Below are 27,606 nucleotides of genomic sequence, written 5' to 3'. Positions count from 1 at the left end.
AAGCAAAGTGATGAGCAGGGTGGTTGAAGACTGAAGGTGGATTTTAGGTGGGTTTTACCTTGTGTACATGCCATTCTTCTTAATGGTGTCGATTTTTCTTTCACAATGGTCATACAACAGAGCATAGCTTGTCCCAGCAGCCTGAGCACAGCAGTCCTTTTTTGAGGCTTGTTTTCCACATGCCTAAAGCTTTTTATGGGATGCTAGGCCTCTGCCCAGCAGATCTGAGGATCAACTCCAAGATGCTTTTGCCATGATTTTGTTGCAGATTGGAATAGAATTGGTGAGCTGGGTTTCCTTTACCTGGAAGAAAAGCAGTTTCTCAAAGTTGTCAAAGGGTATTGAGTTTCTGCAAGTCTTTTCCCAAAACTTGTTGGAAACCTGCAGATAAGGTCTTATGTCCTTACTGATAAAAACTTTAAAGGCGCTTTTTTTCCTTACTGGAGAGTGTGAAAAAAGTTGAAATGAAAAGCATTATCAGCATGTTTACCTCTATATAGGTATGGCTTCAGAAGGCCTGTGATGTCTTAATTCCTGCTTCTCTACTCCTGTTTATTTTGGTCTAAAATGTGTTTCCTGAGGTCACTAAGGGTTCTGATCTCTACTCAAATTCCAAATCTGTGTTGTCTGAGGCCAGGGCTGAGCGTGTAGCAACTGTCAGGCACACAGATATTGGCCCAAATGGCTGGAAGGATGTATCTACTGTTTGCATTTATCAGGATCACCCCAGGGGTCCATGCAGAGTATCTAGAAGCATCTTTTGGAAACCTAGCTAATTAATCGGATTTGCTCTGAAGAGACTGGTTCTTCCAGTAGTTTGTGTCTGGGATCTTGTGTAATGACAGGGATTCCTTATGTGACTTCAAGTTGTGCTTTATGGAGAGTGTTCTTGCATTTTGGGTGGTGCAATCAACTAGGGGAACTCCTGTATTAAGTCTGACTTTTTTTTTTTTTTTTTTTACTTTTTATTCCCTTTCAGCTTTTAAGTCCTAACATATTTTTTTTTTAGCTGTTATTTCTAGACTGTCACAGATGCTCTTGCCTTCACAACTTCTGTGCCAGTCATGCTAAACTAATCTTTGCCTTTCCTATTCTGTTCTTCCCCTAATTCTCCCTGGAGAATAAAGATGATGTTTTGAAAGCTGTTTTGTTCCCTAGACTCGTTCCCGAGTGGCTGAGAGACCCAGCTTTTATGGGGGAAGTATTTCTTGCTTACTCTTCAGCTGGTATGGAATGACATGTGTGGCTGGTGTGACACTTGGCTCAGTGACACACGTAGACAGTGCAGAATCATTTTCTTAGTGGAGGAAGGTTAATTAGGAATAGCACTAGCCTTCATCTGTGCCACATGGAAGCCAGGAGGGGTTGGTTTTGGCTAGTGTAAATAGAATAGCTTAATTTCACAATTCAGCCCCAAACTTATTTCAGTTATTTATCTGTGTAAACCTTGGTTTACCAGCCTTCTCCAAAACAAGTAGAGGTTTTCTTATAGTTAAACCAGGATTTTTGTCACAAATGTGCTGATGATTTTTTTTGTGTGAAAAATTGCTATGATATCATTAAGCTCTGTATTTCACTTGACACTTGTCAATCTTGTTCTAGTGAAATAAGTGCTTGCTGTATTTGAGCATTTCTGTTGTCTTGCCTTGAATGACAGTATGTTCTGCTTTGTGTCACCTGACTTAATCATTATTAAAAAGCTGTCTGGATTACCTTTTTCTCAGGGGAAGTTTCAGAAGCCTACAGTCCTCTAAACTTCTATTCTAAATAATAAAATCTTCCAGTTCATAGCTTTAGCTCAGCCTGTCTTTTTAATCTGCACAGCATTTGTTGCATTTACTGCAACAGGTACCTGACTGAATAGCATGCATGGGTTGGTGATTTCTGCATTTGTTCTATTTCATGTGACATTTCAGTGTTGCAGAAAGGAGAATCTTGATTAGATTTTTCAATTATGTCTTCTGTCATGGTTTTCAAAGAGGAGTTCTGAGATATAATTATAAATCTCATTTAGAATTGGGCTTTGTTTCTCCTGGCTTCTTTTTCTTCCTCAAACACTCCTTGCTCACAATTTTGATTATCCTGGGATAGATGGTAATGGCTCGGGCAGGTGTGCAAGATTCCAGAGTGTAATTGTTTTATTAATTTTAGCACTGTCTTGTTTTAATGTCAGCCATCAGAAAAAGTGAAATGCTTGCTTCAGAACCACACCTGTACTGGAACTGAAGTTCAGGGAATGTAAACAAATGTTGATTGGAGGTTAAGGGCAAGAATATAGAAAACTACTTGCCATTGTCCCTAGGTTTGGTTTCAACCTGAGAGCCTACAGAAACAGTTGTGGTTGGTCTCTCCCAAGTATTTGTGGCAGTTTGCCCTTGGACCCACAAAACTCTTAAAACCACTTTTCCCTTGGGCCAGCTGTGTAGCATTTTGCCAAGTTCTGCTGGAAATGCCATCTTCTCTGACCTAATTTCTTCTGGCCATGACTCCTGTTAGCTTACTTTCTTACCTTTTAGTTCTTGCCAAGATCATTGAAATAGATGATCTACCCCTGACCCTTCCCCAGGGCATGTTGAAGCCTTTAGGCTTCTGTCACTTACTCCTGTTGTATCTTTTCCAGGCTGAGATGTTTTGGCCAACTCCTTAATTTCCCTCATGGAAATAATTTGGTTCTTTTTTCCTTCTTTCCTTTCTTCGGAGCTTTGATTTCTGCAGTCCCCCTCCTGGAAGATGTTTGTTTTTCTCTAGCTTCTTTTCCTATCCAGGATGCTCTTTTCAACAGACTTCTGAATATTAAGTAGTCAAGACATGGATAAGAGTGGGAGGCAGATCTCTTCCTGTGATCAAAGGACTTGTGTAGAGTTTGTGCAGGGAGCTCGCTTAGCTGGGAGAAGCTACTACATAGCTTTGGTGGATTGAAGGAGTAGCTGGTTACAGTTATCTAAAGATGTATTTAGTGATGCCTTGACTATCAATACAGATTTGCACAGAAGAACAAGGTCACAGGTGTCATTAACCAAGGTTTGGAATGGGCTCTGTGAAAATTATTTTACATTTAACAAGGTTGGAAGTTAAAATTACATTTGCAATACTGTACTCCTGCTACAACAGTTGGTACAAAGAATTCTGAAAGATAGCGTGGAAGGAGAAAAGAATAAGACTAAGAAGTTGTTTCAAGACCACCTAGAATGTCATTGTTCTAGTAACTAGAATAAAGTTACTGGTCATTCATCTAAGATGAAATTGATTATTTTTTCATAAGCATTAAACTTGCTTATTCAGTGGGGAAAAAAATCATCTTTCCTCCTTGATATATTGATTAGTTTTGCAAGCCAATATTTTTGTTGTGTCACAGAGGAGGTGCCTAGAAATGGCATAGGCAGAAAGCATTTGCAGTGAAATAGAGGTATTGCAAGAAAACTGACAGCTTATAGCATGGATTGGTATTAAATGTGGATATTCTTGTTTCTTGCTGGAAAAATCTCAAGAAGGGCAAGTTATCATGGGAGACCTGAGTAGCTGAATTTTCACTTACTTTTTGTTTGGTTGGTTCTGAAAGTATATGGAAGACAGTATATGGATTTCTAAGTCAATCCTATAGTGTTTGCTGAAATTTAAGTGGCCACAGTTGGCAGCTCGGACTTCATAGCTGGAACTTAATCTCACTGAACACAGCAGAGATGTGTACATGCTGGAATCGGGGGAAGGGGGATGGATAGGGTGGGGATGAATAGCAGACAGCTATAAAAAGCAGAGCAAGCATTACTTCTGTTCCCTTGGACTAGCATTACTGCTATGTGTGTAATGGTGAAAGGGACTGCTTTAAAGCAGGGAGGGGCTCTTCTAGGAGCTGAGAGCAGTCAGCAGATGAGCTCTTCTTCAGATGAAATCCTCACATGACTGCTGCCTGGTCACATCTCCTGCAGGTTTTCTAAATGAGAAGCTAATGACTGCTCCTGGTGCTGTGAAAACTGTTCCTGGGGTGCCTGTTTCCTTTTTCCTCAGGGATGCTGCTGCCCTGGCTGCAGCAGCTGTCTGACAGGTGCTGTCAGAGGTCAGGGCCAGTGCTGAACCAAATGTGACATCTCTGACTTGCCATTTGTCACAAGGCTGACTTGACTGAGATGTGCTTTGAGTTTCTGTCTATGGTGCTAGGTTACAAGAAAGTTGTGGAGTCCTTATTCCCATGGTTTAGCTTCTCATATGTAGATGGATCTCCAGAAGGCTCTCACTTTGCTTTTATGTGGTCTGAGGTGTCTGTATTAATGTCCTGCCTTGAGGAATTCTAGTCTGTCATGGCACTTCAGGCTTTTGTGAAAATGGGTCACTGTTTCCTACAGGCATTAGCTAACGCCAGTATGTGACTTGAGATGATTTTAATAACTCCACAGCTGAAATGTTTGCTGTCCCATGATATGTGAAGACCCCTTCACACTGAGAAACTCTTGCTGCAGATCTTACTACAAATGTGTTCTCTGGTAAAGCATGTCAGGATCCTGGTAGTTTGATCACTCTGGGGAGAAGCATGCTGCTCCTCTTTCATAAAACACTAGGCACTGCCAAATAGGTGTTGTAATATCCCTTTGAGTTCCTCCTTCAAGTTGTTTTATCTTTCAGATGTATGCAGCTGGTTGTTGGTAGGATTCTTCCACCTAGTTGCTGGGTAATTTTCTTTACCTGAACTATGTCTCTACCTGGGTGTTAAATTTGATAAATTAACTCCAGGACTGACTCTCATTCACCTGTTGTTTTTATTTGTGCTCTTTTTGCAATGAAATGATCTTAATAGTCTAGATTTCCCTCTGCCACCCCCATATGCACACACACATACACACCCCTGTAGCTTAGGTTCTGCTTAGTTTGGTGGAGGAGTGGAATGAGTCTTCAGACTCATGTAGGTGGAGATATCAGCCTGTTGTCTATTAATCACGGCAAAAAATAGCCCCTCTCACCCCTCCCTGGTTTTGCAGACTTCCTAAAGATTGTCAGGTGGGGTTTATTCACAGAGTTCCCCTCACACAACAGTAGGGCTCCAGAGTTTGTAAACATCATCTTGCTTTTGTGACTGGGCCAAGAGAAGTATAACTGCACTAATTGCTCTCAAACAGAAAACTTGAACTTGTTCAACTGCTTTCTGCTGCTGATGCTTGCAGGACTCTAACCCAGCCTTTCCCTCCTAACAAAATGGGGCTGTTTTGGCCCTGGTTTCCAAAGGGAAGGCTTTTGTTTAGGACTCACTGTGCTTGCTCCTTAAATGAAAAATGGAGATGTAGAGGATGGTCATTTTTATGATTTTGCATGGTGGATGGTCTCTGAATTCAGTAGAGAAGCTTCTTGCATACAAGTGGCTGAAATAGCCTTCAAGTTTCAGAAAAGCTCCCTACTCTGTCCCTGCCCCCAACCCCCATGTTTCCCCCCAAATGGGGATGATTTATTTCTTCAGTAAAGGTCCCTATTATGGCTTTGTTTCTAAAAGATAAACCTGCAGACTGTCTGTCTGCCCTTAAACTTGTACTGACTGTGAGTCCTAGATCTTCTCAGAATCTTTCTTCGTTTCTTCCTTACTCACTTTCCACCTCTGGGTTATTCATGAGGAAGTTGTATGAACTTGCTGCAGAGTTCCTGGGGAAGGAAATGGAATATGCTTGCCTTGAAGTCAGCTTTTTCCATGGCAAGCAGGCTGCCGGGGGGAGGGGGAGAGGTGCTGAAACAAAAAAAGGGGGGGCAAGCCCCCAGACCTGTGCTTGTCTCACTTGACTCAAAGTTTCTTATGAAAGCAAGTATGAGAATTGACTGTGCTCATCAAGACTTGGTGACTTGGCTGCAAGAAATATTGCTGGTGGCTTGTTCCAGAAGTTACAAAAATTAACCTGCAGTAAGGCTAGTGATATGCTATCCAGTGTTTGGACAGTTGAAATGTTTGAGTACAAGTGCTACCTGTGCTTGACTGAGGTTTGAGAAGAAGCAGTATTTACTGGAGATGAGACCCTGCATGTGCCTGCAGAACAGGAAGATAAGGAGGGCTTGGGATTTGTTTAGTTGCCACACTTTTTTCTACTTCATAGCTGATTCTTAAAACATTTTTCTATGTAAAAAAATCCAGTCAGTCCTTTTATTTGTGTGAAATTAATAATTTTTTGTCTGTTGGCATAAAAATAACAATAGAATGTTATTGATGCAAGAAACTTCAAGTATTGATTTCAGCTCAAACCTCACCTTTGGCATTTTTCAGACTGTGAGTTGGAGAAGGTCTGTAACTGACTGAAAATGCTGTCATCAGATTGATCATCTTTCTTGGGATGAAAATTCTGGCATGACTGGTTTGCCAAAAAAACCCTACCTCTTGAATGTTGATCTGCAGATATCAAGGTGATAGTAATAGTTCATGAAAATGCAGTGCCAAACCAATATTACAGGTCTTGTTTCCCCCCTCCCCAGAAAGGAGGTCGCTGGGATAGTATGGGGAGTGTTTTGTTTAGTGTAAACAGTGGAATAATGCTTTGAAGTTGCTTGTGTCAACACCAATCCTGAGAAAAAAAACACAACTGAGGCAGCATCACCAGGATAAACAGACTTAATTTGTGTCTTTCCAAGCTACTTGGCATATCTGTTTAGTTAACTCCTACGAAGTAGCTCTTGCATAAGCTGTGCTCTTCTGCAGAAGTGCACTGATGCTCTTCTGACTTTAACATCTTCTGAGTTTTGATTTGATGAGCACAAATGATGATGTGTGTTTAATTCTTTCCAAAAAATGAACCTAATCACCAGAGTCAGTAAAGTCTGTTTCTGGTGCTGTATGTTCCATACCCCCAACTCCCCTCCCCTCAAATCTGTGTCATGGTCATTTTAACATTTCTAAATATTTTGCTAGTACTAGTTGAAATGAACACCAGATACTACTTTTTTTTGTATATATTAGAACAGACTGGAATATGGATGTCCTGGTGTTCTATTAGCCTACAGCAAGCTGTGTGCAAATTAAAGAAGCAGATGTGGTGGGGTGTGTGTGTTATGTGTAAGGCTCATGATTTGGGGCATTCCTGGGATACTTGTGCAGTGTTTTTGTTCAGTTTTTGCATGAACTTGGGCACACTTACATCAACAGTCTCTATGGAGAAAATGTTCTTAAATAACTTTTAAGCAAGTCTGTTCATATTAAAGATACATCAAAAAGCCAAGACACTGCTGGATGATGTGAGTGAGTTAAAGATTTGTTATATGGGTAGTCCTTAGGTTCTGGACAAGAGCTAAATTAATGCAAGTTCTGTTGCTGTCTTCTGTAAGAACAATTTAAGAAAGATGTGTGGTGTCAATGTCTGCTATAGATGAGTTACTTGCAGCTGGGTCAGTAGATGTGTTGGTTAGTCTGTGTTAAGACTTTCTGTAAAAGAGTGCAGATGTGACTAATGTCATCTGTGGTAGAGCTCATAAAATGAGTATGGCCAGTATGAAGCTGAAAATATCCTTTAAAATTTATATCCATTAGTGTTGTTAAACTTCAGTGCTTACTCTGGTTATTAGGTAAGGTTATGTTCTGGATGAGTGTATGGATGTTATAATTTCCACTAATAAATCATTTTGGTAGTGAAACGTGTTTTTGATAATTGAGACATAACTGGGAAGCTCTCAGTGCTGCATATTATGAACATATTTAGTAACACAGATGCTTTTTTGTAAGTTTTCAGCTGTCATTTTAAAGTGAAGTGCAAAATTCAAAGAAATGGAAGCAGATCTAGTGCAAGACTTGATACATGTGATAGTGGGAAAGACTGGGTTTTCTGAACGAGTGGGTTAAGGACCAGTTTTCTCTTTTGAGGTGTAATAGTTGTAATGTGATGATCCATTGCACTGCCACAGGGAGGAATTCTTCTTTCAAGCTATTGGCCAGCTGGAGATGAGGAGGTGTGACAGGTTGGGTTGGTAACCTTAACTGTCTTCTCTAGAGGTAAAATAGCCATAAAAATCGGTTTTATGTTTGCACTCTTGCTGTGTCTGTATGGGGTTTTTAAAGGGTGACTGTGTAACTCAGCAGAGAGTAGAAATTGCACCATTGACAACTGTCCCAGCTGAAACTGACGGTCCAGTAAACACACATTTGTCTCTCGGTGCTGTGTAGTGCCATTTGATTAACATCTCTAATCTCCTGCAAGTGTGACTGCAAGCCTTCCTGAAAGCTTACACTCCAAATGCTTGTTCATGTGTGAACAGCCAAGTGCCAGCCTGGTCACCCACAGAAGTAGACACAGGGAAGTGAAAGGATTTAAAAGTCTTTGTCTTGTCTCTGTTGTGTAGGTTCTTTAAACTTATTACAGGTGGGCTGTGGTCCTTGATGGTGGCCAGTGGGAGGATGGCCAAAGCAAATGCTGGGGAGCCAGGCCTGTGGCACCTGGGGCTTGCAAAGCCACAGCATGAGCTGTGTGGGCTCCTCTGTGTTTTGGAGGAGCAGCTCTGCACCAGAGTCATAGTTGCTCATAATGTACTATTAAGTTTTTATAAGATTGTAAAGCATTATCTTCTACTCCAGAGACTACACCAACTTAGACCATGAGGTTTGCCACTAGAACTTGTGGGATTTCTTGTTTTAAGCATCTTAAAATGTGTAGAATGCTTCTTTATCCCCATTCACACTATCCAGCATGATCATGCTGGAACAGTGCATTGTGTAGAACTCTTTACCCATGAAAACAAATCCCTTAGCATCCTGAGCACAGGTACAAATCTGCTTTCAAATGATATGATGGGAAAGCATAGATGACTGGTCTGCTTTCTAAGACAGTTCTTAAATTTTTTGCTGCCTTTTGTTGGCAGTCAGATGCAACAGTCAGTTTGCAGTAGGAAAGACCAGCCCTTACATAAGTAAATGGATGTCTGGAAGCACTTGAGCACTGGTCTATACTTCTAATACAAATCAGTGGAACACAGGAAAACTAAGGGATATATTAGAAGGTAAGCAGTTAAAAGTGAAAGATGTGGATAACTTTGGACCTTACACTGATTGGCAGAATTCTGCCTAGATTAGTTCATAATTTTGATACAAAATAATGGGACATGTCGTTGCCAGAAGATGATGTTAGGGCAGTATTATATAGAGCTTATTTTCTCAGCTATTCAATGTATGAGTGGTTTTTTTTCAGGTAGCAGTTATAGGAAGAGGGGTTGCAGGTAGTGTTTTGAGAGTACAGTAGAATCCTATCTGCTTCTCTAAGTGCTGAGACTGGGGAGTGCAGGGAGTTGGAGGGTGAAGCTACTGAAATGTTCTGCTAGCATTTGTCTTTAAAAATTAGATGAAATTGAGCTGTGCTGTCATACCCCAGAGGTAGAGCCCTTTGCTTTCTCAACTGATCTCTCTCAGTTGTCCATTTCCAAGGGCAGTACAAACTCAAGTATGTCTCTGTCCAGTATGGTCACTGCTGAGCTCCCTTTTCCCTTCCTTTCTTTAGTCTAATTTAAATAGTCACCACTAAACCTGTTTCTGTTTCAGTGATGTAAAATCATCTTTCCTAGTATGTGTCTGAAGCCGAAAACACAGTAGAAAGACTTATTTTCAAAGGCTGAATTGTGATTTGTATGTTAATCTAACTGAGCAGTAGGAAAATAAGCACTCAAGTGCATTTCTGGGTAGAATGATCTCTGCTGTAGTCATGGAAGACCTCAAACAGAGAGCCCTTCTACTTGGGGTGCTGCACTGATCCTGTTGTTGCTGCTGTTCTGAAGTGCGGAGGTTTCAATGTTAAATCAAACCTCCTTGGTGCAGAGTTGAGGGGTGTGTGAAGCACATAAGGAGCTATCTCAAAATAAAAACACACATTTCTTGATGTAACAGTAAAACAGTCCTAATGACCCTGTGAAAGATGGCTGAAGTCTTACATAATCCTCTTCTAAAGAGGGTCCTTGCTGAATGTCTGAAATGTCTGAAAGTTTCTTGGCTGAATGTCCCCATATCCATGGGAATTTATAGATCATTAGGCTGTGAACTGTGCACACATTAGGGCTTGGCTCTTCATGAAGATGTGTATAGGAGAACTATTGCTTAGTGGTGCAATAACTCTTTTCTTGGTGGTTTTTTTCTTGATTTTGAATGTATGTGAGAACCTCAATGTTACTTGTAGCACTTGGAAACTATCAAAGCTGAATGGTTTGACAGCTATGCTTGTTCCACTCAAAGCAGTTAAAAATTACCTGTATGCATAGCTTTTTCCTAAATAAGTTTTGCATTTGAATATCAACATCTGCCCTACGTATTTGATCATAAACCAAGGAAAATGCCTGAGGTCTTGGTTTAGTGAAGTAATATTAATATTTTGTCTAAATCATCTAAGAACTGTCTGAAATAATTTTTTTTCTTTCCTCAGGGTAAAGTACAGTACCAGGTGTGCTTACTGTAATAATTGTTTCTGCCGTGTCTTTTACAGATCTGTTTTTTATGTTATGCCTTAATGATAAAGAAGCCTAAACTTTTGATAGATGCATGGTGAATTGTGTTCTTTTTTAGTTATGTTTTTCTGTAAAACAGATCTGGTGTAGAATTGTCTTTCATGTGCTGTCTAAAGGGTGGCTCTCATTCCTTTTTAGGGGAGGTGGTTCAGTTGTTTAAGTCTTAAGTATCCCAAGGTTCAGAACCTCATTTCATTTAGACATTTTAGGGCTGCTTCTGAAAAGGGTTTCTGTGGCTAAGCAAAGCTGGGAATTGGATGCAATGGGAGGAGAGGAATAATAATTCAGTCCTCTATGTGCGTGTGTGTGGAATATTTTTGTTTTGCTGTTAGTGTGGTTTGTCCCACAATTTCTAATGCTGTTTTATTTCATGCTTCTGAGAAGATGCCTTCAAGGGCTTTCACATGACAACAGAGGTGAAATTTTCAACTGCTTTCAGTTGGCTTTCTTTTAGCAGTAATATTTGCTTATTTCAAATCAGTTTGTCTGGTTATAACAGTTTTTTATTACTGTCTAATTGGTGTCTTGTTTTTTTTCAGAGGTCGTTCACATTAATATTAGAAGCATGGGATTGGGATAATGATACAAAAGCTGGTGAGTATTTATGTGAAGCTTGGAGTTTGTACTTAGTCTGTGTTGTATGAGTGCAAATTGGGGAGGGGGAAAATTGTATCCTGCTTCAATCAGCCATCCCTCCAAATCAGCTCTAGGAAAACCTGTTGTCTGAGTAAAGGGCATGTACAAACCCAAACAGTGAGTATTGGGTTAGGAACTGTGAAAAATTATTGCTGTATAGGAAAAAGAATGGACAGTTGTAAATAAAGGGTGTAATTAATACAACTGATAATGAGCTCTAAAAAAGTTTACAAATCATACTAGGCCCCTTTTTTTAAAAAAAAAAAATATATATATAATCTGTAGACTTGCACTTAAAATTCTCCTGTCTGTGATCATGCTAGGCAATAATTTCCATGATCCATGAACAATTAAACATTCTTGCTCTCCATAAGGAAAGCATACTTCATATTTTTGATGAAATTGTTCAAAATCATGGAATGATCCCTTCTCTGTTTCTCCTCAAGTACTGAAGCTTACCTTGCATATTCAGTCCTTAAATGCTAATACTGAGTGTCAAGGCAGGGTTATTGATCTGAAGTGAAAGCAAATTTATTTTATAAATACTTCAAAATCACGTCAAGATGCTGATTGCCATAATGCTGCTAAAGCAGGACTCCAGCTTGAACCTACTCTTTGTAAATGGTTTACAAATGTGTTAAAATAACTAATGCTTCTGGCTACAAGAAAAAAATGAACCTCACACTTGCATTGTGGTTATTGATGGACTGCTTTATTTCAGTTGGGATCAATGTAAAGGAAGGTAAGTGTTTGAACATTAAGATAGTGAAGAGGTTATATATCCCAAATCATCATCAAATTCTGTATCAGTAATGATGACTTTTCAGTTTGTTCCTGAACCCTTCTTCTGCTAGAATTAAGTTTATTTTTGTCTTGTTTAACAGCTCCTTTAGCCTTTTTCTATTGGCTATGTTTTCTTTACATCTCTAATGTTGAATTTGTTCACAGCCTTCTTGAATGCACTTCCTAAAGCTGGGTGTGGTATTCAAAATGAGATATTGTGTGCTGAGCAGAGTAAGCCTCATTCTTGAATAAGTTTAGATACCCTATAGTAACAGATTGCAGGAATCCTCTTCTCTACTTTGTTTAAAATATGCTTACTAAGTGATGTTAATTAATTTAAATGGTTTCCAGCTTGGGAATAATTTATCTAGAGGCAGCTAGTGCAGCAAAGACTAGAATGTTCATGTCCTAGTTATAGAGGGCAAATCAACTCATGAGGTGGTGTAGAAAGGACACAGAGACAGCCTATCCTGCAAATCATCTGCATGCATTCAAGTGCTGGATTGCATTTTTTAATTAGCTTCTTAATAAATAATAATATTGTAACTTTCTTTCTTAGAATTTGCAGAATCCTCTTGCAAATCTGTAGCTTTAAACCCCAGGTTTCTTTTAAATACACTTCATAAGAGGACAGTCACCTCAGGTTCCTGTTAGGTCTTTGTTATGCTTTTTAGTTTAACAAGCTCTAACAAATCTCTTTACTTGCATTCTTTTTTTTTTTTTTTCCCTGAACTTCAGGCCAACAGGATATAGAGTGTCTTCTGGTGGCCCAGTGTGCCATCTCCTTAAATTAACAGTTTCTATGAACTGTGGGAGAATATATAAGTATCACATTACAGTTTAGCTCGATGAGAAGCTGCTGATGGAAAGTGAACTTCCCTTTAGTTTAGGCTGCCAGAGAGAGGTACTGCAAAGCTGTACTGCAGCTGAAACCTTGGAGGCTTCTCAGGTGAATTTAGGAAGGCTTTCTTGGCCTGTAATTTGGCAGAAGCCTAGCTAAGCTGGTCAAATGTTTCTATAGTCTGTTTTCTGATTCTGTGATAGAGATGTGTTGCTTTGCCATGCTTCAATTTAGATTTGCATATAAGATTCCTGGGAAGAATTCCTTAATGCTGAAGGTTTTCTTTTTTTATTTGTTTGAGGGATCTTGGCTGTGAGTCCTGCAGTAGGTTTTGCCTTGTGAATCTGTCAAGACACAAAGATGCTTCACTTGTATTTTTGCAAGCATCACTGAACTGCCCAACAGGCACAGATCAGTAAAAATTCACATGTTAGAGAAGAGGAAAGGGAATCGAGCAGCTCTGCCAGAGAAAAGACAATGTCTGGTCCTGGAGGGGGTGAAGTGAATGTCTGTGGAAACTCGCTGTCAATCCTGTGCTGATCTGGGGATCAGGTTACTTGTATCTTCTGTTGCTACTGTAAGATAGATTAATCAAAGTAATTGCCAGAGTCTGTTTATAAAGCTGATTAATTAGTTCTAGAGTCAGGTTTTGCTTTCTTTTAATGGTGATGAGTAAGGCTGAGAGTTAAATGAAGGGTCTGTGTTCCAGCTTGGACTCTCAAGTAAGTATTAAAATCCAAAATAACCCAAAACCCCTGTACAAAACAAAACAACCTCCCTAACAAAATAAAAACAAAACAATAGCAACAACAAAAATAAACAACAAAGCCCAAACAAAACAACAAGCAAACAAAAAAACTCCCCTAAAACCTAGAAAGAGAGGTTTCCAGTGAAAACCTTGTTCATTCTAGAACATTTGTCGTTGTTCCCTCCCTCTGTGTCCAAGCATCCTGCATTCTTCTTGCACTCAGTGATGGCAGGGGACTCAGAGCTGACCTGTGAAGGACCATCTCAAGAGCAAGTCTGCCACAGCAAATGTTTTCCCTGCACAAATTCTCAGAGGGTCCTTCACCCCCAATTCCTGAACCACTCCTGTTTTTCTCCTGTGCTCAGCAGGGTTGGCTCGGGGGTAAGCTTGTGGCAGTGTAGTGTTACCACTTGTTTTCTCTGGGAGGGTGGAAGAGGGGGAGAGGAAAGTGGCTTAGATACAAAGTCACTGCAGAGCCTGCTGGCTGTCATCTGTCACAGCAGCTCCACTTTCCAGGTGAGGCACTTGACTTGGCAGAGCTCTTGGCCATGCCCAGCCCTGCCCTGACAAAGCAGGCTGGCATCTTCACATGAGAAGGAACTTTCCACTTGACTCTGTGTCTACTGCAGGGGTGCAGTGGTTGCTTTCCTCCTTCCCATTAACCTGTAGGAGACTAATCTGTCCATAGTGCTTGAAAACATGCTGAACAGAATGTGCATCCTGAGATGGGCACCTCCTGCTCCTTTGGATGTGAAGTTCATGTCATGTTTGTAAGGGAACACAGTGACATCTACCAGCATCACCTTCTGTACAGCCCTGTTGGCTCGTTGGGATGTCTGGCCTCTGCCAAGGGTCAGGGTGCTGATGGGCAGTGTTCTTATTTGTGTATTGCACAGTTAAATACTCTTCAGATGAGGCTTTCTCTTCCAAAAATCAGATGCTCTGGGAGCATTAATTACAGAACTGCCTTTTAGCCATCATCTCTTTTTATGCAAGCATCTGTACCACTATCTGCTGTTCTAGAGAGGCTTGTAAGAAAACCTGTTAATCAAGGAAATTGCTTGGGGGCTTTTGTGTGTATGTGAGTAATGGATGATGCTTTTTTGACCAATAACCAGACAAATTCAGTTATGCCTTTACTGAGGGCTAAAAGTAATGAGTATGAATCCCTAAGGTGAACTTCTGTGGCAAAGTCAGATGCAGGGAGCAAACTTGTCTCATCAAAACAGTTAGGTGAGAGAGGCTGCATATCTTCAGATACACTTTGGTATTGTGGAGGAGGAAGAAGAAACCTTGACAAACATGTTCCTCCCTGTGTTTGTAGATCACTCTGGAAGATGCACCTTCTACTGAGGATCAGTGTTAAATTTGAAGTTAAATAGAACTCTCATACTTATCTGATACTTAAGAATTTAGTATTAGAAATGAAATGGCTTGGAGCTGCTTCCCTCATGTCTTTTGTGGCTCAGGGTAAATTATTTGACTTGCTTATTTAGGCTGTTAAGCCCTGCTTATACTGATACAAGCTTGAGGAAAAACCCTTAAGACTCTGAATACATTCCTTTTGAAAGGAGCTTGTGAGTGTTCAAAAAGATAGAAAGAGCACTCTTGGGTTATTTCCCCTGTTCTTGACCCCTGGTATCAAGAGGTCTGTACTGCATGGGTATATTTGCAGTAGCTGTAATGCTTGTTCCAGTTAACTGTGTCTGATGAACCTCCATTAGCCTGAAGATGCCTGATAAGAATTTTATTATATAAGCCACTCCTTTAATCTCAGGACCTGTTCTTCAGTCCATCTAATTCACTTTGAGGAAACAGTTTCACAGCAGTGGCTGCTGCAGCTGTTTATAAGGAGCCTATATTGCTTATAGCAGGAAAGCAGCTCTGAAATGTATTGCTATTTGTTCAATTTTCCTTGACCATCTGGTGATTCAGAATGTTTTCCTTTCTAGTTTTTCAGATCAATGGTCATTGGAGGAAAATAAGATTATTAAAGGATGCTGAGATCTGCCCAGGGAAGTGGTGGTGTCACCATCCCTGGAGGTATTCAAAAGACATGTAGGTGTAGCACTTGGGGACATGGCTTAGTGGTGGCCTTGGAAGTGCAGGGTTAATGATTGGGCTTTCTGATGACCTTTAAAGGTCTTTTCCAACCTAAAAAAATCTGTGATTCTATCTAATCATTAAACTTTCAATGGTGACTGGTGTGATAAATATCCTGTTGATAAAAACTAAAATGCAGGCAGCCTTTTCTATCCTGCACATGCTACTGGATGAGGAGGAGCTCATGCACAGGAATGAGAGTTAAAGAAGGATAGGCTTCAATGTGTCTTTGCCGGCCATTGAATGTTTTATGAAATGTTTTATCCAGTCTAGTCCAAGCAAACATGATTTACAGCTCATACATGGCAATGCCATCTTTAATAATAAAGCAGAGAGATACTGTGAGATCTTAATACTTGGAATACCTTTCAGTGCTTAGTTAAGAGATTCTTTTTAACTTCAGTATTGTTTAATTTCAAGAGGAAACATTTTTATAGAAGCAAGCTTGGAAAAAGATGTGAAGAGAGCAAGATACTTTGGAGAGCCTGATACTTCTGTAACTATTCTTTTCTCTTAATATTGGAGGGGCTGAAAATTGTCACTTTAGTCCTTTTACGTGCTGCAGGGAAAATGCCTCTTTGCTGCACAAGATTCCTCTAAATTGTCAATAACGTTCTAGTTGAGAAACAGTCACTGCTTGGGTTTTGTTTTCTAAGCATAGGAGGTTAATGAGTTCTAGAAAGCAACTGAGTAGGTAAAATGCATTTGCTAAAGGTTGTAGCTTAGTACTGCTTGCTACCAGCTTGGAATATTCTATAATATTAATAATTTGAACTTCAGGCTTTCTCTCTCTCTTATCTCAGCCTCTTGCTGCAAGTTTTTTTGATTATTCATTTCTTTTAACGTGTACTTGGCAGAATCTTTGTTTAAAGAAAATGGGTGCTGAAGCTCTGAGCTGGCAATATTATAGCTATTTCATAAATGTATATGAAATATGTTGAAGTGAAACTTCTGTACCTTTTTCTCATCCTTAAATAGTGTTTGTAGTTCCAGATGCAACTTGGAGTCACCTATAAAAGCTGTGCAGCAGGGTGGTACCAGATTTGAATGATCAACCCATTACAGAATTCCTGCCACTAGGGTTGCTCACTGTCTGCCCTTACTCCCCACATTGAGCTTTGCTTATGCTCAATATTTTGTGAAACAATTGTATGATTTCATTGTACTGGCTGTAATTATCTCTCCTTCTGGTGTTGAAGCTTCTATACAAAGAATTACATGGATAAAGATGCAAAATTGATATTGATGTAAATGAAAATACTTTGTGTTGGCAGTTTCTATAATGTTACAACCCAGAATCCTCTTTCTCCCCGGGATATGTAATTCTTTGAGCAGGTTTGGCCTCAGTGAGTGGAGCCTGGCAGTAGCAGAGCTGCTGCTTTCCATGGGGACAAGGCAGGATGCTCACAGAGCGTGCTGCAGCAGGGATCATTGTTATCAGGAGTTTCACTGGGGGTAAGGATAAGGAGGATGCAGAGCTGAGGATGGCCCTTGGCAATCCTGGGTTCACTTGTTTATTTCTTCTCAAAATGGTAAACACTAGCTGTGCAGTGTTCTATGGAATGGTTGTTAAAAATGTTTTGCCTTGATTTTAGAGAGAATGATAAAATGGAAATAAGCTAGTTAATGTATATAATGCAAGCCTACCAAAGCATTCACTGTTGCTCAGTACTTTTGCAGCAAATTGAATGCATTGTGTTTTGCTTTATTTTTAAAATTAAGCTCACAACAGAGAACTTTATCTCAGCTATGAGATTATGCAGATCTTGCAATTTTATAAGAACAAAAAGGAGGCAAGAAGAGCCTCAGATCAAGATAAAGCTGCTAGTTGTCAGCATGTGGGTGTGGTATGTTTGGCTGCCTTGAAAAATAAGCTATTTCCTATGGATTATGTTCCAGGGTTTTTTAATATTTCCTTTGGGACACTTTTTAAAATTGGCCTTCCTGTAATGAACTTTGCAAGGCAAAGGAAAATTCAGTTATACAGTAGATCGTTATCATCTTAACATTTTCTTTACTTGGTTTCCCCTTAACCAGTTGAGTACTTCTGATTGGATTCCATATGTCCTTGTGTGCTATCAAACTTAACCCCTTGTTGAATTTACCTTTCTTTCCAAAAAGGTGAAAACTTGTTAATAGAGCGAGTGGCACATGCTGGTATGATCAACCCAGAAGATCGATGGAAGACCCTCCAAATTAATGGTCCTGTTGCCCACTTTGAAGTGCAAATAAGGGTGAAATGTGATGAAAATTACTACAGTGCTCTGTGCAACAAGTTCTGTGGCCCTCGAGATGACTTTGTTGGTCACTACACGTGTGATCAAAATGGCAACAAAGCCTGCATGGAAGGTTGGATGGGAGAAGAATGCAAACAAGGTAGTATGTTTCTTTTGTCTTGGATTAGCCCTGGTGTATGTAGAATAGGTGTAAACTGCAGTAGGTATTTCTGTGGTGTTAGTGCTGTAGCATATTAATTTTAGCACTAACAGGATTTGTACTTTCAATATAATCTTTAAATAAAACATCCTCTGTGAAAAGTGGAGCACAGGATACAGTGGGTGCTTTTGGTGTATGCTGTGAACATAGCTAAACAAATTGAGTATTCAGTGAAACATCATTTTACTAATTGACCTTATTCACTGCTGGTGTTCCTTCAAAGCAAAATGATGCATTGCATCTGTAAATGTAAGATTTTATTGAAGTGAGATCATCACTTACACAGTAGACTGTAATCCTGTAAAAATGCACCCATAACACTGTTCCTGCAAATGAAATAGTTTTAAGTGTAAAGTGTGCAAAGCTGAAAGCTTTTTGATAGCTCTTAATGGGAACAGAAATTCAAGTGTGGTCGTCTCTTTTAATGTACCACTCAATCAAACCTCTCTGCATTTTGCATTCAGTAAGTAATTAGTGCTAAAATTATTTGACATATTCTTCTTTCTGCTGAGGACTTCTTGGTTTTGTTTTCTGTTCCTTTTCAGTAAAAAGCTTGGTAATGATGGGGAGGACCTTGAGCTTACTCAAGGTGATACTCATGTATCACTTAAAGTTTGGGATTTCTAGCACAATACCAGTCTTATACCTGGTTTTAAAAACAACTGTATTTTATAAAAGCTTCAGTGCTGACACTCTTACTGCAAAGCTTTTTGGCTGTAATGGTGCTGTGTTCTGTGAAATAACTGTCTGGAAGGAACAACTGCTGGAACATGGCAGAAGGCAACCTGCTTTGCACACACAACAGACAGAATAATGATAGGAGCCTACCTGAGGAGCTCCAGGTTGCTGCTGTACTAATGAATACCTGGCTGCCCAGACTGATGCCCAAATCTTTTTGTCTACAGCTGTGTGTAAACAAGGATGTAATTTGCTCCATGGGGGCTGCAGTGTACCTGGGGAATGCAAGTAAGTCTGCATGCTTAAATCTTTTTTTTTTTTTTTTTTTTTTTTTTATTTGGGAGCACTGATCTCTCAAGTGTCTTTCATGTATATTGCTACTTTTAAAAAGTCTACTTTAAAATGGAAAAATTCTGTACAAGAACATGGATGGAAATGGATTTGAAGTAGATGTTGTGTGTAAGAACTGCATATACTCTAAACTGGTTTGTGATGCTATTCTATTTTTTGCCTGTATAGGACTAAACAGATTTACTTCATGTAGGTCAAAACTGTGCCTTTATCTAATGAGAAAAGTTTATATTTTTAGTATTATTTTCAAAATCTTTAGGAGTTTTAATCTCTATATATGTTTCTCTCAAGTGAAAAGGGCAGCTTGCTCTTTGGACTGTTAGATGAGGAAATGCTCACAGTGGTAGAGCACTCAATATACATTTTGATCACCAAAATACAGTAAATTTTGCTGTTTCAAGAAAAAAGGGGTTTGGTAATAATAGATACAGTAGCAACCCCAGCTTAAACTTTCTACCCCAGGTAAATTTCTTTGGTCCCTAGATATGAGAGAACAGAGTGAAATGTTCCCTTAACTTTGTGATGCAGCTTAAGTAGGCTATGATAGCAGGGGCAGTTGATTGTTTTCCTGTAAAGGTTCAGGCATTCAATGTAGTAGGTCAAGGGGAAATGAGTGTTATTTTTACACTGGCTGTTGAAGAAATGGGACAGGTCTACTTGCAAGTTTGGGATCCTGTGTAAATTGTTGAGTTTATTTGTGGTCAGAGTGGTATGCACCATTGTAAGGGTGGATTCCACACGGTGGTTCCTTATTGAGCTGTGTTGAGCCTGCCTGATTGGAATGATGTGAAACTGGGCTGTGGCTGCCAGAACCCCTGAGAGCTGACAAATACCACTCTGTGGAAAGCTGTGACAGTTTTAAGGCAATTTGGCTTCATCCTTCTGACTACTACAGCCTCCACAGAAGTGGCAGAAATGGGATGCAGATAGTCTAGTTAGCTGAGTTTAGAGTTGAACTGGGGTTGAGGTACCAGTTCATGAACTGTAGTAGGTGACATGCAGACAAGTCCCATCCTGCTGCAGAGCCTCATGTTTTTAACTCTGGGGGATGGCAGATAACAAAGCAAGCCTTAAATCATTGCAGCACAGAGTGGTTTCTTTCTGCCCTGAAACTTCCATCAGATACTGCTGACTTCTTGGAAGGTTTGTTCTGTTGCAGCCCTCTGGTCTGACTGAAAACTGTGAATTTGAAGTGCAGTGCTTCAGTTTGTGTGTGGTTTCACTTCTCAAGCTATTAAATATTCCTTTAAAATATTTTTTCAAGGAAGATGTTTAGATAATGTTTTTTGTGTAAGAATATTTATATATAAAGTTATTTGTGATTTTTCCATATCACTAAATATCTTCCTTGTAATTTCAAGTATTGTGTGCTCATACTGCTGTTGAGTTTGGTTTTTTTTTGTTACAAGTAGAGATTGTGGTTGAGAGCTGGGCCAGTATCACTTCTGCCTGAAGAACAAATGCTCCTTCCCTTGAGCCTTCCAAGAATGCATTTATTCCCCTGGAGAGCCTATTTAATGAATTTTGATTCATGTAAGGGATTCTGGTGTCGTATAGGTGTCAAAGTAGCATCCTAGGAGCCTGTGAATATTTGCTTTTTGAATGCAGGAAGTCTTTGATTAAATATGTAAAAGAAACAGATTTAAGCAAATACAAAGCAGTACCTTTGGTTTTTTGTGGGTTTTTTTGGTGTGTGGGTGAGAGGGACTGGTGCAGTTTCCTTTTCAACTTTCAATTCTCTGTGATACTAGCTGTATCTGAGAAGGCAGAAGCTGGAGAGGAGGAGGGAGGTTCCAAGAAGGGAATATAAAACCTTCCAAGCTGAGAGGCTGAGTGCTGTTAACTTTTTCAAGGTGGCTGTTCATAGGTGATCTCACATGGCAAAGCCTTTCCTTGCAGCCTGGAGCTGATGTGAAGAAGCTTCTGGGGTTGTAAATCCAGGTGTTCCCTTGCAAACTGCCCAGCTAAACTGAGCCTGCAAAAATAACCCTGCATCTCAGGATACCCATCCAGGTATCTCAATATTGTCATGGGTGGATTCTCTCACCTGAAAGAAAGTACTGAGGGAAGGATTGTGTGCAGTTTACCTTGTTTCTTGATGCTTGTCTAATCAAGTCAGATCTGTGATTGGCAAGCTGAAGAAGATCCATGGCTTTTCTCTGTGTGGCCACTCTTTGTAGTATTGCAGAAAGTTCTTAGCTACCTCTTTAATGGTGATTTGGTAGCTTGAGTGTGTTCACACACAAGCTTTAAATTGTATTCTGTCATAGTTATTAGACTGCATTGGAAATGCTGCTTTTAACCAAAATGGATAATACTTTCTGTAGAAAAGTGATGCTGGCCTAAAAATAAACAAGGCTTACAGACATGACCTTTATCTTTAGCAGTACAAAGGAAGCTGTTATTTAAAAGAAACTGCTATGTTTGGTGCTATTGAATTTTAATCTAGATTCCTTCATCCTGGTTTCTGGACAGTTGCCACTGTAATTTAACAGGTGAAAACAATGTCCTTTTTTAATTCAGAAAGAAAATGAAAATGTGAGAAAAAAGATGGGTGTGAGGTAGTTGGGAACCAGCTGGTGCCAAAAGCTACATAATTGCCAAAACGTGCAGTGCTGTTAGTAAACAGAAAAGCTGGAAAATGGTTTCCATCTTGAACTTGCATGAACATGGAGGTAACTTAGGCAGGGGCTCCAAGGCTTCAACCAAGGTCTCAAGAAAAGATCTATCCTCCATTTTTTATGTTGCAATGTAATTTAGATCTGTTCTTGGATTAAAAGTTGCACTAAAATCAGAAGTAGCTAAATGACCTCAGACTGTTAATAAAGGCTATGACACTGGTTCTGGATGTGCATCATCTGTTGGTCAACTTCGTGCACCCATTTGCTGTTTGAGAAAGTTACAGTGTTGAGATGTTTTTCCATTTCTGCTGCTGAGTTTTCATCAAAATGGAAAATAAGTAGGGATGACCAGATGTTTCAAAATGATCTGATGTAGGAAATTATTTTTGTGGTGTGGCTGGGTTTAGGTGCTGTGTTTTTGTCATTGTGGAGGCAAGTCAGCAAAAATAAAAATTACCTGAATAAAGATGAAAAATACATCCTTGAGGAAAGCAAAAGCAAGTTAGCCGAGTCTTGCAAGGATGGAAAAATGCCACTGTCCTAAAGAGAAAACAAGTCAGTCTTTATCCACAGTGCATAAAGAAAAACAATGAACTTGGGTCTGTTGTGGCAGGCTAAATGGTCTTTTTTTATTGACTTCACCAGGCCAAAGTAGTAGGAGGAATTATCAAAGACACAACATTGCAGAGCCTTGATGCTGGTACTTCTTGTATGTTTTTACATCATTTAAAGTACTTTGTTAAATTCCATTAAGCTGTCTAGAGGAGAATGAAGTTTGATCTAATGGCTCATATCTGGCCTGGGTTCAATGACCTCATGAAATTAGCAAAGTTGAATGCAGAGAAACCACCAGTGACAGTCTCTTTCCTTGATTAAAACTGCTGACCTGGGTATGTTTGGTACCACTCATAAGCTGTCACTAGGCTTAGCAGCTCAAATCTTTCACTTCCTTGTTATCCAGAGTGGTATGGCTTTGGTTGAGGTCCAGATATGCCTCATATCTGGCTTACATTGTCATAGCCCTGCCAGGATGATGGCATTTTCAGAAGTTTTTCTACTTTTCTCATTGCCTTTGAATGTTTGTTTCTCATCTAAAGCAAAACAAAAGGACTCGAGTCCCTAACACTGCTCAGCTTGCATTCTGGAGCCATGGTAAGAGCTAGGTTTTGTCCTGGGAAATGCCAGTCTTGCTTTCCACTACTAATACAAAATATTTCTTTAGAATGTACAGACCACTAATTAGAAGTGGGATCATTAATAGTACTGTAATGTGAATTCTGTGCAAGGTGGACAAAGCAAGCATACTGCTTTTAAAAGAACTTATAAAATAAATTAAGGTTTGTGTGCTCTGAACTGACTTGTTCTAGAACTACATATGAGTTTTAGTTTTAGAGTTCTGGTGATTTTTATGTTTGTTTGGTTTTGTTTAAACATGTACCTTATCTTTGCCCCATGGAAAAAGTTTTCTCAAGCTTTCTATCCAGTGCCATGCCTTTTGTAGTCCATGTATTCCCCTTCAGCAGTCCTGCAGTCTGTGCAAAGGTTCTGGGCATCTCCCAAGGGTTTTTTCTCCCTTCATCTTTCACTTTATGGGCCAGATCCTGATCTACTGTTATCCAGTACTTTCTTTAGAGATGTCAAAAAGCTGGAACTGCAACTACCTGGAGTACTGGTGGCATAAAAAGTGTTCTAGAGAGTCCTTGTAAGTCTTAAGACTTCTCAGAGGCTATGCAATATCACTGATGTCTCACTTGTAGTTTTGTGGTGGTGGGCTGGATAACATGTTTAACATCAGCACTGGGGAACTCTGTCTAAACTTTTCTTTTTCAAAAATCTCAGCAAGTGGATTCTTGTAAACTCATTCTTTGGTATAAGGTGATCTGGTGAGGCTTTTAAAAATAGGTTATTATTGAAAGACTAGTAAAAGGTCATAGAGAACTGAAAAAAAGAAGGAAATAAAATTCCTGCTTCTGAAAACTGGGAGAAAGTAAGAGGTGGGAATCTTCCACAGAATGGAATTGAGAAATCTCATAGGCTCCAACTCATCTGATCAGTAAGCTAGGAAAAATCTTGTTTGTGTGCTTTGCTGCTTTGGCATCTGACCAGTTCAATTCCAGCCACACTGGACTGCCCGTGGTCCCTAGAAAGTGTGAGGCTGCTGTTTGGCCCCACAGGAATGCACTTGGTACCAGGACTGGGACATCTCCTGTCTCCTCTTTGGTACAAGATATCCTACCACAGCTTCAGGTCTCAAAGATCTTGTAAAATTCTTTCCATTGCTGTGTCTTTCATCATGTTGATTTCTCTTGCCTATTGTTATAAGCAGTGTGCTTTTATTACTTTTTTTTTCATCTCCTAGTGGTGAGCCCTTAGGGAATGTTGGCAAGCGTTTCACAAGTAGAAGCCTTAAGTTAGACAAAGAATCTCATGTTTTGCTTCTTTATTGGTCAAGGAACTGAGGCATGCTCTGCATGAGTGGGTTGGAGGGTATAAAACATATCCTAAAGGTGGATCTCGGGAGGTGTGAGCAGGAGTGTAGGAAGTAAAAACATGTAGTGCTTGAACTTGTGTCTGCAGCAGTGTGGGAGTGCAGCTGAACTGGAACAGCAGATCAAGGCAGCTCAGAGAACTCCATGTCATACCCCAAACACTTCAGGACTTCAAATTTTAGACTCTCTAGACTGTTCTTGTGGCCTGAATGCCTGTTTGCAGCTGGAACACGTTGGGTGTGCTCCTGGCACAGGTTGTCTGATGTTACCTTAGTTTAACCTAAGAGAAATCCAATTCCTTTGTTCCAAAACAGCTCTGTGATGTGAACTAACACACCATCAACAGGAATGATCAGGCAGTTCACATAAAAATAAAAAGCATGTTCCTGGTGTGAACTAATGCAAATACAGGCACACCCTTAGAGCCACTTATGTAAGTTAACTGAGCAGTGTTTTGGCTAAAAATCTTTTGAACCATCCCCTCTTAATTTGTTCTCAGAACTCTACATAGTACTGGAGTGGGACTGTTAGCTTTCGATAACTTCCTTTATTAGAGGAGAAAAAAAATTGTAGGGAAAGGTTTGTATCTTTTGGTGTGATAAGAATGCTGGGGGTGAGAGGAAAAGATAACAAGCTTTCAGGTAGCTAAATTATTTGAGCTCATTAAATGAGTATGTTTTCCTTTGCTATTCACAAGATTATCTTGCCTATTTCAAAGGTAGGAAAGTGGGCAAAGTATTTCTGTGACAAGTATTAGTGAATGAGTACTGTACTGCTTATTAATATTGAATCCAGATGCTCAGAATTGTAGGATCTAACAGCTGGACAATATTGCTGCCTCCTGTGCAACAAGTAATCTCCTAAAAGTTTAAACAGACTTTCTTATGGTTATTTTAAGTAAATAACTAATATAAAGCTATTGTTCTGGCCTATGCAGCACCATCCTGTTCACGTCACTAGAAAATTTAGTGGTTTTCTATTTAAGAGGGTTATTTCTCCCCCACCCCTGAATGATGCATTTTGCTTCTGCTCTTAATGTCACTGTTTTGCTTTGTTTTCCTGTATTGAGTGTTTTGACCCCAGCTTCTACTTGAAATGTGATTGGGAGAGGCTCCTTCCAAAAAGTCTGCTTATAAAAATATGTATGAATACATCACAGTGATGTTCTCTTCACTCTTTGTATAATGTGCAATATATCAGTAACCTGGTATAACCTGTGATATTTAAAGGTTTATACTACATTGCCTACATTATCCCTAAGATTTTTTAGAATTTATTTTTAGGCCCCATATTCTTGCATTGACTTAGGGAATAGACTTCAGTTTGGTGGTTTAGGTGTATTTATGCATGAAATGCTGACAAAGCTCTGTAAGTACGTGTAGAACTGAATTTATTTAGGTATCCTCTCACTCTCATGAATTACAGAGCTTTCTTTAAGATAAACCAGCATAGATTAGTGATTGGATGAGATGTGCAGTATGAAGTTTCTCAGCTGAACTTTCTGCACAGAAGCATCAGAACTCTCAAATAACCAGAAGTGATTGAACCAGGAGAATAAACTGTGTGTGAAGATAATATAAAAGAGCTGAGTTTAATCTGTCCATTGAGGGCACCTTGACTTTCTGCTGTGGTGGCAGAGGCATCCACCTTTTGGATGAGGAGGAGTTAATCATACAAGGTGCTGAGGGGCCATGGTTCACAGACCATCAGGATCTGAGTGCATCTCTTCACCTTTCCACATCACTTCTATAACTGCCACTGTAGGATTTGACATAAACTTACAGCATCTGGACAACATTTCCAGGGTCCCCTCTTTGCTCAAGGAGGGCTAGTTAGACCCATCTAGTTAGTTCCATCTGATTTGGAAATGTTCAGTTTCAACCTAGTTCTTACTAAATAATTATAACAAACTTCCTCAGAGGAAAGCAAAGACCACTGTCAGCTTTTTCCTTAATTATATCTCTTTCAGAAGAACGTAAGGAAAGCATATTTCTGTAGAAAAATATTTTATTAGATTTGATAAGTTTAGTTTTTTCAGTCACCCCAGGAAAAATAAAACCCCAAAATGTTCTGTTTCATTCTTTTTTTTTTCCCCACTTTCCCCTTCCTCTGACCACACACGTACCTTTGAGCTGTGTGTATTGCGATGGCTGCTTTTGTAGGATTCCCTGATGTTAAATTTACTACTTTAAACGCACTGAGATTTACTGTAGAAAGTAATTTATCCTGAAATTTAGCTGTTTGAAGCCCCACTGAGCTGAATTATTGTGCCTTTTTCTGCTTGTCAATGACAGCAGTGTATTTTCTGCACAGTTGCAGTTTTTCTAATCTGACGATTGAAGGATTGTCTAGAACTTTTGCTAATTTTAACTCCTGCCACCCCCACCTCTAGCCTTTTGTTTGAATTCTCATATTTCTGTTGCCACCAGACTCTCATCTAAGGTAAATGGAAGCTGTGAAGTGTGCCTGTAGAATTACCAGATCCAAGTTGTTGGTTTCAAGATAACCAACATTTGTTCTTCTTGCCCTGTTTACCCTCTGTGTTAATTGTGACCCAAAGGGATGCTTTAGTTTGGGAGCAGATGCCTGTGCTTCAGCCTTCCATCAGGAAGTTACTAAACTGTAACAATCTATTTATGGTAGCTTCTTTGTACTGCTAATAACCCAGCAAGGGCTAAGATTAAGCCAGGTCTGATTTTGTTTTGCATGTACTGGATTGTGAAGACAAGTTTGAGGTGATGAAGTCAGCAGAGGGGAAGGACAAAGGAAGTAGAATCTTGATTCCAATAAGAATTTTCTTTGTCTGTTGAACAATGAGAATCCTTATAGATTCTCTATATTTGGCTTTCTTATTTTGTCAGATGTGAAAAACTTAGAATTGCAATTTACTTGATTCTTGACTGGGATGAGAGGGCAGGGAAGAAGTAACTTTAGGCCACTATTAGCTGCACTGGCAGTTTCCCTTTGGCTTTTGCACTAGGGATTGGTACTTGAAAAGCAGTTCTGGTTTGCGTTTTTTGTTGTTGTTGTTTTTTTTTTTTCCCTATATTATGTTGAATTTGTGTTTCTACCATTTGGGCTTCTCATAGTGAATAATTAATTATTTTCATCTTTGTGTTTTGTCTTGATATTTTTGTCATACATGACATGCCCATACCCAAAAATGACGTACAGCATACCCATTTCTGGGTTGGTTTACCTTTATTGATCCCATCTTGCTCTCAGGGTGGGCTGAGATCCATGTAAGCATTATCTTTTTAGAAGGAAGTAGAATTAACGCTGCTCTAGCACCTGTTAATGTAGGATGCGACCAGACTTCCTGTTCAAGAGGAAATCCTAATTTACTCTTCCTTGTAAACGGGAGGCTGATCAGCTTACCACATAGTAACCTTTTGACTTGTAAACATTGTGTTCCTTTGGACTGTTTTGAGCCTCTAGAAATTATTTCCCTCAGGCTTAGTGGTAACTTCTACAGTAAACTTCGAC

General features: G+C 39.6%; 1 protein-coding gene across 1 annotated transcript in view; it reads left to right on the top strand.

The window, feature by feature from the left end:
- The window catches only part of JAG2 (jagged canonical Notch ligand 2), a 68,814-nt gene that overhangs the window by 14,892 nt on the left and 26,316 nt on the right, over positions 1 to 27,606 (top strand). The window contains exons 3-5 of the mRNA XM_014871335.2: positions 10,974 to 11,028; positions 17,667 to 17,921; positions 18,887 to 18,947. Of these exons, the coding sequence (XP_014726821.2) occupies positions 10,974 to 11,028; positions 17,667 to 17,921; positions 18,887 to 18,947 (371 nt within the window). The remainder of the gene's footprint in view (positions 1 to 10,973; positions 11,029 to 17,666; positions 17,922 to 18,886; positions 18,948 to 27,606) is intronic.

The sequence above is a fragment of the Sturnus vulgaris genome, chromosome 6 (assembly GCF_052056855.1).
Source record: "Sturnus vulgaris isolate bStuVul1 chromosome 6, bStuVul1.hap1, whole genome shotgun sequence".
Taxonomy (NCBI): Eukaryota; Metazoa; Chordata; class Aves; order Passeriformes; family Sturnidae; genus Sturnus; species Sturnus vulgaris.
Note: the sequence above shows the minus strand (reverse complement) of the source record. Positions and strands in the feature narration are given on the sequence as shown.